The following is a 12,106-nucleotide window of genomic DNA, read 5'->3' as shown; positions in this document are numbered from 1 at the left end:
CTTTTATCATAGGACGGCCTCGTGCATGTGTAAATCGTCCGCCATGTCTATTCGCGACCGTGTGATCTGGTCTGAATTACCCCCATAGAGCCCATAATGAGACAAAAGTGTAATTAGGTGTTATGTTTCCAGTGAGACTAGCTTGTCACCCCTGGCTATGAGCATGGGCCGTAATCACACCTATTTAGTACGCAGTCTGAGCATGAGCTTGAAATAGCCATGTATGCTTCCTAAACTTGCCCCATATTTAGGAGTTTCTCATAGTTTGAGAAGTTATAATGTAATTTTGAGTTCCAAATCTATTTTCTCATTACTCTTCTAATAGCCTGCTGCAGGAAAGAAAACAAGCCAAACACGTAATCCTGTTTGCAGCGTAAAATAAGCGTCTAGCTGATGGTTATGTGAGCAGTTTTGTAGATTGCATCCCTCAGCAATACGAGAACCTGGTTTGGCTACCTGACCAAATCAAAGCATTAATATAACCTCTGTCTTTAAAACCCCTTACACACAGGGCGATTTCAGCACATATCCCTGTGTGTACAAGGTGACAGTTGTTGGGAGCGCGCTCCGTATGTACAGTGCTTAAGGGAGGACTTGTTACATAATGGCTGCAGAGAATTAGACCACTAAAATGTAAACACATATTATGTCCAGCAACATAAGGGTGGAGAAGTGAGCCAGTGGAAAGTTGTCTGTGGCAACCAATCACCTGCTCTGTATAATTTTATAGTATTCAAATTCTAAATGTTACATCAATGCTTATTGGTTGCCATGTGCAGCTTCACCACTGGCCCACATCTCCACACTTATCACTGTTTTCATACATTTACCCCAGAGAGACATGTTAGAAAAATGGCAGTTGGGAGCAGGTATGCTGGTACTTTGTCTCCAACTTGATCTCCTCAAGACTTTGTACAAGGCCCCCTAAGCATTTATCACCCGTTTACTTTCATGCCCGAGGTATCAAGTCACCTTTTTTTTTTTTTTTCTTTTAGAACCTGTAATCTACTCCTCTGGAGCATTTTTTGTTTAGTATCCCAGGTTATTAAACTTTGAAAAAATAAGGAACAGATGAAAATTAAAAGATTTTTAGCTAGGTAACTTTTTGAGGATTAAGCGTCAAAGTTTTTAAGTGGTGGAGAATTCCTAAAATAGATGTAGCCAGTACAACTATTCCGTTAAGCAATTGGGGTCCGCCAAGTGATCCTGAGGTAAAAAAAAATGCAGTGCTTTTAGATACTTGTTTAGGAACAGTACTTTAATTCCAATTTTCTACGGAAAAGGGATGTATAAGTTTACCTTCTTCTTCCCCTTGTGAGTATTCTATGGAAGCCTTCAAGCAAAGCCTTGTGGAATCAAGTAAAATACAGTAAGCCAGGTGGAAAAGTCAGTCCTCAGACTTGCTTAAATATTCAGGTGGAATACATTTTAAGGTATGCAGAAAGTTAGTGCTTATTAATGCATTCATGACGTTAACTTAAACAAGACTGGCATACCTGTGGATCTTCAACTGTTGTGAAACTACAAGTCCCAGCATGCTGTGCCACCGGTTTTCTATTTGGGAATGCTAAAACTGTGGCAAGGCATGCTGGGATGTGTAATTTAACTATGGCTTAAGAGCCACAAGTTGGCCAGGCCTAAACTGAAAGGTTCAAGTAGCATTTCACTAGATCACAGGTTCTCAGTCTGTCCTCAGGACCCCACACAACACGTTTTTGCAGGTCTCCTCACAGAATCGAGTGAAATAATTAGCTCCACCTGTGAATCTTTTTAAAATGTCAGTCAGTAATGCGTGCACCTGTCGGGTGACCTGCAAAACGTGAACTGTGTGGGGTCTTGAGGACAGAGTTTGAGAACCCGTGCACTAGATAATTAGAAGATAGAATTCTGTAATTCAGTAATTCAATCTGCTACCCCATTGAAATGGAGGCATTCCAGAACCAATTACTTACACTTTGGAAGAAGTAATTTCTCCTGTACTGAAGACACAGGCGACAGTCTAATTCTTAACGATTCTCTACACAGAGGGTGAAATTTAATAGAAAGATTCAAAAGGTGAGAGATCTGGTAAGAAATCTCCAGTATTTTTTAAAGCAGCAATCATTTACACTGCAAAATCAAACTGGTTTTGCGGTGTAAATGATTGCTGCTTTAAAAAAAACGGGAGATTTCTTACCAGATCTCTCACTTTCTGAATCTCTCATCCTATTTAATTTCCCCCAGAAAGTACGTTGGTGTGCTTCTGAAAAGCTATCAATCTGGGATTGTTAAATTTATCTATGCACAACATTTCAGCATGGAATCGGTACAGTGCATTCTCAAGGCGGTACAGAAGAGATTTCATTACTGCGAGAGGTTTTGACTTTCCTATTGTACTGTAGCTTAATATATTTACAGTAGTTTCTCAAATTTGTTATGCTAAGCTTGAGCTTACAGTTCATATGTTTCCTATTCAGGCTATCCACTACTTTTACCTATGTGTTAGTGGTTCTTTTGGCTGTTCTCGGGAACCAAGAAATGTAAGCCTTTAATGGCACCTTTTGGCTCTTGATCTACCATGAGAGTCTAGAACATGGTTTCTTCCATCGATGAGTTTCTCAAGTGTCTTACATGTAAGGTGTTTCTGGTAGCAATCATGCCTGCTCGTTGGATAAGATAACTACATGTAGTTCAATCTGATCTCTTGGAACATGTGGACAAATACATTCCTGCCTAAGGTAGGAAATGTAGGTGTATTTTTGCAGATCAAAACAATTATACACATCAGATACGTTTTGGTTACCTTCATATAGCACCCCATCAAGCACACAATCTATTCAGACATAGTTTGCAAGATAGATCTAGAATATCATTGTGTAGGCTTTTATGTGGAGTAGTTTTTCTTCCTGACGTAAGGTTACATTCTACACAGGGCAGTGGCAACGTCCAGGGTGGTCTTTTTATTTTTTTTACCATCACCACCAAACATTGTAGTCTGTATAGGAGATGATCTTCATACGCTCCTTTTTGGAATGAACAGACTTCAGGAATAATTTTTAATTTTGTATTTTTGTTTTGTCTTTCTCTATTGTTGTATTTATGTGTTATATGTATTTATTCATTATGGTTGCACATGAATTTTAAAAGAAAATAATCAAATTATTACTCTCTAGTTTTCTTTCAAATACCGCATGGCATCCAGAAATGTCCATTCATGATGTTTGCTTATGATTTATAGGACAACTTGTGATGTTCCCTGGAGGGATATATACCTTTCTGGGTACTTCTTTCATGTCACTTAACTTCAATTAGTTGAGGCAATTTTGTAGTGGTCTTTTGATCTACCAGGGCTGTTTCAATTGTTCCAGAAGTCAGCCACAGGCTGTGCGTAATGGGTATTTTTTTTCAAGCTTGAGGAGACTTTAAAAAACCCACATTGAATAGCCTGTTTTTACAGACTGTGGTCCAGCAACTTATTCCAGTTTTAATAGCCCTAATGAAGGGGGGGAGCAAAAGGTGCTGTAATTATCCTTTTGAGTTCCAACATCCTGAGAGATGCACAAAATAAGAGGCCAACATCTCTGTGAGAGATGTGCAAAATGTTGGCTAATAATGCCAGTGTCACTCACATTTTGTTCTATAAATTTAAATAGAAAATGTGTAAAAAAAAAATTATTTACTAAATATGGTTAACATTACATGATGGTTAAAAATGTTTCCTTGGCATTTTTCACACCTATTTCAACAAATTCACTTTGCACTCAAAGGGTTAAATAGCACCGGTTGAAAAAAAAACCCTCAACCAGTTCCAAACTGCTTAACCAAATTTGAATTCCCCTTGAGTGGTTTTTAAATGTTCTTTTTTTTTTTTCTACATTTTTTTAACATTTCCTTTTGCAGCTTTATGAATTTCCACATGATGGCAGTGTAGGTTTAAATATCTTACATTTATAGTTCTCTAATCTTCAGCATCGGCTCTCATTTCTTAAGATTCCTTTTCCAAAAAAGCAACCAAACTAATTTATAGCATGTTTTTGCTTTTTGATAGGAAAATTTGATTTATACTACAGATCCGGATTCATTAGAGGTTAACACAAAGGATGTGGATAGTACTTTGAGTAGAGCATCAAGGGCCATAAAAAAAACTTCCAAGAAAGTAAGTGCGTGTGCTATTGATTGTTTTATTTAATTTCTTTGTCAAAATTTGATCTATACAAGCCTTTGCAGTTGAATAATATAGTAGCACCATAAATATGTGTATGTATACTGAATGTGAATATGTGCTTGTACAGCTCCAGTATTGTGTTTTGTGTAAATGTGTGTTTTTTTAAAATGTGCAGATAGGTTATACATGGTCCAGCTTTCAGAACTTTGTTTTTTTTTTAATATATATTCTGTAGGTCACAAGAGCATTTTCATTCTCCAAAACACCAAAACGAGCCCTGCAGAGGGCGCTCATGGTACATAATACTCCTCCTGATGGACGGAGTCCTGGTCCAAGCACAGAGGGATTTGCAAGCTGTCGCATGCCAAGTACCACTTCCCTAGCAGTGAGTACACCATTGTATTCTCAATCTTCTGAGTAAAAATGTAATTTACCCTACTGCCATAATCAACATTTTATAAAATACAAATATTTAGTCAACATAAGAAATGAATGTTGAAAGAGTGTGTGTGTGTGTATATATGTATGTATGTATATGAATGTTGAAAGAGTGAGTGTGTGTATATGTGTATCTATCTATCTATCTATCTATCTATCTATCTATCTATCTATCTATCTATCTATCTATCTATCTATCTATCTATCTATCTATCTATCTATCTATCTATCTATCTATGGAAATAAGTGCGCAAAAAAACCCTTTGTAGACCAAAAACCTGTGGTTTTTCCACAACAGTGGGGGTTAATAGTCCCGTCCAACAATTCTTTGAATGCACTGAGGGTGTCTCAAATTGACCCGGCAGCTCCAGAAGCACCTGAATCCCACAGGTGTACAAATTCTAGGGAAATAAACAAGAGCGCTCCATAGTGCAATATGACAAAGTATTTATTTCTTTTAAAAAGGACTTTCTCCGTACAGGTAGATAAAATCACATACCACACTGGGCGGTCTTAGCCACCGCAGGAATAACAGCATAGAAACTCCGTTTAGAGCGGTTACACTCGTCACACTCGTGGAAGTCCAGCTCCCAGACATGTCCGATGGATAGGCGGGTAGACTGTAACGCCAGGCCACGCCCCAACGTGTTTCGTAATCACGTACTTTGTCAGAGGGCACTTCCACGAGTGTGACGAGTGTAACCGCTCTAAACTGAGTTTCTATGCTGTTATTCCTGTGGTGGCTAAGACCTCCCAGTGTGGTACATGATTTTATCTACCTGTACGGAGAAAGTCCTTTTTAAAAGAAATAAATACTTTTGTCATATTGCACTATGGAGCGCTCTTGTTTATTTCCCTAGAATATATATACACACACACGATAAGAGAATAAAGCGGCACTCATCAGTCTTCAAATGGAGTGAAAAAAGCGTAGTAATTTATTCTGACATATGTTTCGGGCAGGGACTACGACGACTACTCTTTTTTCACTGCATTTGAAGACTGATGAGTGCCGCTCGGAGGGCACCGGAGCACATTGACCGCTGAGAAAACAGCGAGTGCCGGGGTACAAGCCGCTAAATATATATATGTATGTATGTATGTATGTATGTATGTATGTTTGTTTTGTAAATACCCAGCGTCCACTGAGATGCTAACTTTAGTACACATAGTTAGAATAATTAGTAGCTCTTACAAAGCACCCATATGTGGTGACTGATTATTGGTATTTTTGAGGTGTCACCACTAGCCCTGATTCCCAGGTTTTCTTTGTTTTTAGAATCACTTTATCATTGTGAGGTTTAAAGTTTTACTTCTGTTTGAAAATAAATGTTGTAATGTTGTTCCAAGTATTAGGGGTACACAACGTGTTTGTGTCTTACCACCCCTAATTTGAGTGTAGTAGTAGTAGGTGTAGTAGTAGTAGGTTTATTTATAAGGCGACGCAAAGTGTCCGCAGCGCCGTACATAGCAAACAAATGACAAGGTAACGTACAGGGTGTGTTGAGAAATACAGTATAAATAGGGGTATAGCTGGTAGAAATAAAATCAGCATCAGTTCAGAAGTAGGTGTCAAAATTGTTGAGGAGACTGAAGATGAAGTAGAGGAAGGGAAGAACAGGACAGGTGAGGTAAAGAGGTAGGGTGAGTACGTGAGGCAGGAGGACCCTACTCATAAGAGTTAACATACTAAAAATAGGTGGGTGCACGAACGAAAAACAACAGGATAAGTAGGAACGGAGGCAGGATAGGAGGATCAAAAGAGGTTAGGAGGAGGGATAGGCTAGTCGAAAAAAGTGGGTTTTGAGGGAGCGATTGAAGGAGGTAAGGGAATCAGAAAGCCTGATGGGTGGCGGGAGGTTGTTCCAGTGCAGGGGGGCAGCGCGAGAGAAGTCTTGGACACGGGAGTAATTTCTGTCCGTTATTACAGTTTATGAACATTTTCATTCAAATACATTGAGCAGGCTCTTATGGCCCATAACAAGCTCACTGATGCAAAGCTCTGGCCGAATCATTCCTCTGTGAGATCTAACTGATATCCTAACCCCCTAAAACCTGGCCAGGAACCAATTATATGACTATTCGTTTATTTTATCCTTGTCATTGAAGGGGTCTCTATGCATAACCAGACAAACAAACTGAGCAACAATTTTTTTTTTTTATGTAAGACATATATGGCCTTGGGGTGAATTTTTTTTTTTTTTATTTTTTTTTTAAAGAAACCCTGCCAGTATAATGAAAATACTGTAGGTACAGCCAGAAAAATTACTGACATTATGTGACCGTTAAAAGTAGTGCAGGTGTGCAAGTATGCTGGGAATAATGCACAGTTATGGGATATCTAGTGTGTCTAATAGTGTTAATGGTACATTATGACACCGTATTATATACCGGTAACTATAAATCAACTTTATTACCTTATATCAGAATCAACTTGATTGGCCAGGTATACTTCCATATACTAGGAATTTGTTTTCTGTTACAATGCAACTGCCAATAGACCAAAAAATGGGAGGTATACATAGACAACATGGGGTCACAATGTATGTTACTTTACAGATCATTTTGTGGGCATGCTGTGGACCGCTTGGGGAATGAAGCTATTTAGTTTTCTAGTTGATTTGACAGGTATGGCCCTGAATAGTTTGCCAGATGGAAGCATTTTGAGCAAGACTTCTCTCTATCTATATCTCTAGATATATAGATCATCAGGCTGATGAGGACTCTGATCTCTCAGCCAGTGATCAAAGGAGTCAGAAAAATCAGCCAAACTGTATGTTACTTTAGGCTCCTTGGATTAACTGGAGGAGTCATCGGGCAGCTCGGCTCCCTCTTCAGTGCTCTGCCTCTTCTATACTGACATCATCAGGCTTCACTCCTGGATCCCTCATCTACATGCATCTATCCACAGGGGCACACAGCTGACAGCAAGAGCAGTCCGAGGCCTTGGGGTTTCTGAGCTATAGGAAACTTACAGCTAAAGCATGCAGCCAGACTTTGTCGACCCAGCGCTCAATTAGTAAAACTCTGAATGTGTGAAGAACCTTTTGTAAGCAAGTACCATGGCGGTGGCTCCTTCGGACACCGGGAATGGTGGTTCCAGAAAGGAGTAGCAGGGGAGCATGATTGGGAAATAGTTTAGCACAAACTTTATAGTATGTGTCTGTGTGTGTGTGGCGGGGGGGGGGGGGGGGGCAGGGAGGACAGAGGGAATACTCATTTAAGAAACACCCACTGCCACCCTCTTCCTTCTCCACTTACCCACTGCCTTCCCGTCTAATTAGTGGTCACTGTACTTGTTTTGTACTTCTACAATGCCACTATGCATGGTCAGTCTGCTGAAGGCTTAGAATGCAGTCATTCTGCAGCACCTTGATGAGGTCCTGTAATCATTTATATTGACTAATGGGGTTCCAGAGAGAGAAATATTTTGAGAAGCCATTTACCAAGTATTAAGGGGCCCACACACCTGCTCTGGTGAACCGAATGTGCCATTAGCAGGCAGTGATGATCAGTGATTTGTCAGTGGATCAGGGATATTAAGTATGTTTAAAAAAAAAAAATCATGATTCCCAGATCCTCGCTGAAAATCTGGATGTATCCCTTCCCCCAGCGCGACGGTCAGAGGATCGCACCTAAACACAGCAGGTGTATGGGTCCCATTTGTAGAGTGAGTTGTCAATCAATCAGCTCCAATCTGCCATTTTATAGGCTGTCTTTAAAAAATTATAGGCGCTGATTGTTTTTTTTTGTTTTTTTTAACTAAACTTGTACTATATTTGCACTCCATTCTACCTACATTCACACACCATAATCATACATTTCCTGTTGATAGATTACCCGTTCTTCATCTACTTTCAACATAAATGGACCAGCTAAACACACTACTGTTCAACGATCTAATTCCCTTGATGGGAACTCACCAAGTCCGAGATCTCGCACTGTTCTTTACCTGGGTTGTCCCAGTAGTCCTTTGAATCATTCCTTGAAAGGAGAAGCTAGTCAGTCTACCCCTCAGTTATGTTACTCTGGACAATTGGATGAAAAAAATACAGTTCCCTATATTGTTAAAACCACATGTATAGGACAGAATGAGCAGTTCACTGATACTACAGCAAGAAACCTATGAAGGAACCCTCGCATTGAACCCCATAATGCTGTGAGCTCCCTGAGTTTCATGTATTTTGCTTTCACAATTGGTCACCTCATTTGGCACTAGGTGAAACATTTTATGCATTTGGGTGATTAGTATTAGTATTTTTCTTCTTTTTCTTTTTTTTTTTTTTTTTTAAAGATCTTCTTTTTTGACACACCACTTTCATTTTGTCTTCCTTTCCAAGGAATTTCATTTAAAGCCAACCATAATGCAATAATGTTATATTACATATTCAGGTTACTGACCAATAAAGCATTTTCCCAACGTGTGTAAAGGTTGGTGTCAAAATGTAGATTTGTGTCTTGTTCTTATTGACGGCACACAATCTCTAACGTTCTATTATGATACCACTATAATTATGGTTTACCTAGGTCTAACCTCCAACATTTGGTTTGATTTCTGTATAAACCAATTAGCGGTTTACATCTTGTAGTAATGTGTGTAAACAGACCTATTTACAACCCAGTGTTGAATATATGCAAAATTACAGTGATTTTTTTTTTTTTTTTGTCCAGTATGTATACGCTTCATTTAAAACAGTCATTTTGTTGGACTAACTCTTAAAACATACCATAAAATGCATAACTCTTGTGTGATTAATGTAAATGAAAACTTGGAAAGAAAGATACTTTTTGTTAATCACCATGTGCACAAATTCTGTTTGTTATATTTTTGTTTTGTTTCTATACTGCTCCATAGAAGAATGTGTTTTATGCATTCGTGGCTATGCTGGTTTTTTTTTTGTGTGTGTGTATCATAAACTTTCTTTGTTTTTACAGAATGTCCATTCTCCTTCAATGGTAAATCTTCCATCTTTATTTGAACGGAAATACCATACCTTCAGTCGTTCAACAACCCATCTTATCTGAGTTTTGAAAGCTTTTTACTGCAATAACTGACTAAAGCAGCTGGCTGTTCTTAGAGTTTGTTGTTTCAATATGGTACTCCTCAGTAGCACTACTTAGCAGCTTGCAAAATAAAGTTGCGAGTGTTACTGAGCGGAGGCTTTGACCGTGACATTTATAATATCAGTGATATTAAATGCAAATGCAGTTGTGTTTTGCACTTAATGTTTCGGGGTAAAAAAAAACAATAGACATGTTAGCCCAATGTCTTCAATTTGTAAAATGGGGAGTCTGCGCCACCCAAATGCAAGTGTTAATGTGTTAATTATGTATGTTATTATAAATGTTTTACATGTTGCTGTCATTCATGCATCATAATAATAATTTGAAAGTCATCTTTGTACTGGTTTTGATGATTGGAGCATCTATCAGCGCAAAGATTTATCAAGTAAAAATGGGGAGGGATGGTGCCAGCTATATAATCTCATATACATAGGTTAGAGGAACTTATGCCAGTAGCACAAATTAGCAGGTTGGAAGGTCTGATTAATCGTTAGAACTAAATCTGTTTTTGTGTATATTGTACGATGCATTGGACATGCAGATAAGACGAGTGTTACCAGTGCCACAGAATAAATACAGTTGTTTTTGCACTGGTGACCGGTTTGTTTTTCAAGCACTACATATTTATGTTCTTTGATATATGCTAAAATATTGGCCTATGACTGCTAGAAATACTCTGAATATATATACATTTGCTCCCCTGGATTATATTTACTGGCGATAATGCCTTTATAACATTCCTGTACAGAACATATTATGAGTTGTTTACAACATTTCTCTGTAAATTGAGGTAATTCGTAATCCATAAAAATATATATGAGAACAATTTCCAAAAGCCTGCAAAGTCCCCAAAAGAATCATGTGCGTTTTTCTTACATTGTATGTTAAACTTAAAGAAGGAGGCGATTTATTCACAAGGTTTTTTTTTCCCCATTTTGTTTTAACTAAATATGCATATTTATTTATAGTCCTAGTTTGTTTGACATGCAGGACAATTGTGATCTCAGATTCTCTGCATTACACTAGTTTTCTATTGTCATATTTGTTTCGTTTTAGGAGTGTAATCTAAACTGTCAGTATCGTTAAACAGCTGCTCATCAACCCCTATTCAAACATAATGTTGTAACAAATCTAGTGGCTATATTTTAAAACGGTTTGTATTCATAGGATCTGTATCTTGTATATAAATAAACTTGTAAACTCTATATTTGCTTGTTGTCTTGTGTTGAAGATTTAAGAAGGAACACTATTGCTATAATAATGAGCAGATGTTTTGATGCAACTAATTAAAGCTATTTTGATACAAAACGTATGGTTTGTGTGGCATGTGTTTTTTTTATTGTAGCGGGACACAATAAATTTAGGATGAATGTAACCTGTAAAATGTTGATCTCCCCAACCTGACTAGCCATATAGTTTTTCTATGTCACTATCTATTGTGCCTGGTGTTGCTAATTTTTTTTTTCTTCATTTTTATTTATTGTCTTCCTCACGCCTTCCCATCCATGCTCTCCTCTCCCCATCTGTATTCTCATCCTTGCCCCATTTCCACTTGTTTTACTCCTCCTACCCCCCTCATATCCAAAATGTTTTCCACAATATGAAAATCCCAACACTGGCTCCCCATTACCTTCAAGTCAATCAACACGAACACCCTTAATACATCTTAAATCTGATTTACACATTGTTCTCCCTCTCATCAGATCTACTGGGCCTTGCCTCTTGGAACACTTCCACCCACTATACATCTACTGTGCTGCTTCCCACTTATAGAATTCCCTACAACTCCAATAGATGGTTTAAAATGTTATCCTTCTATGGCTTATATTTACCCACACTAATGCACCTTCACAACTGACCTTTATGTTTCCAAGTCTGCATTTATTTGGGATACCTTATACTATGTCTTGGTTCCCCACAATGGACACTGAGAAAATTTTTTTTTTTTATGCGATTAGAAGGCTCAACTGATGCTACTAAAATAACATTCATAGGTACCATATTACATTGATATACATATATTTGGGTCCAATAAATGTAATGGAAATCACTTGTTTTGAAAGTATAGATATTTTATTTATTTTTTTATTAAATTCAGCACATACACCACAGGTAAATAGGTAGAACTGTGTTTTGTAGACTTTTTTGGAAATATGCCTATATATTGACTTGGATGTTTTACTCCGAAATACAGACTTAAAGATACTGCCTGCCTCATTAGTGTTTTCTCTTTCGTCCATCCTGGTGATGCAGCTCAACCTTGGGATGTAGGAGGGTCCGCAGGATCCAGGCACCTATGCTTACCTCTTTGAGAGACAGGCTCCTCCCTTCAGTACCCCAGCATTCCTCAGTTCGTTTTAGGTGCCCACCGGAGTGGGTGCTATGCTGACAGGGATGCGGACTGCAGCCGTTTTAGAGTAGGTAGAGTTTATTTTTTGGTACTTATGTAGTATCTGGACG

At 38.2% G+C, this 12,106-nt stretch overlaps 1 protein-coding gene across 4 annotated transcripts in view; it reads left to right on the top strand.

Annotated features, from left to right (window-relative positions):
* ECT2 (epithelial cell transforming 2) overlaps positions 1-10,851 on the top strand; it is an 87,312-nt gene extending 76,461 nt beyond the window's left edge. For 2 of the 4 annotated variants that reach the window (XM_083177741.1, XM_083177740.1), the window contains 4 exons: positions 4,028-4,135; positions 4,380-4,529; positions 8,418-8,741; positions 9,518-10,851. In XM_083177741.1, coding sequence (XP_083033867.1) covers positions 4,028-4,135; positions 4,380-4,529; positions 8,418-8,711 — 552 coding nt within the window. In that variant the 3' untranslated portion in view covers positions 8,712-8,741; positions 9,518-10,851. The remainder of the gene's footprint in view (positions 1-4,027; positions 4,136-4,379; positions 4,530-8,417; positions 8,742-9,517) is intronic. The other 2 variants (XM_083177743.1, XM_083177742.1) reach the window with 1 other exon arrangement.
* The last annotated feature ends 1,255 nt before the right edge of the window (positions 10,852-12,106 follow it).

This window comes from Crinia signifera, chromosome 3, assembly GCF_055691185.1.
Source record: "Crinia signifera chromosome 3, ASM5569118v1, whole genome shotgun sequence".
Taxonomy (NCBI): domain Eukaryota; kingdom Metazoa; phylum Chordata; class Amphibia; order Anura; family Myobatrachidae; genus Crinia; species Crinia signifera.
This window is presented reverse-complemented; position numbering and strand designations above follow the sequence as displayed.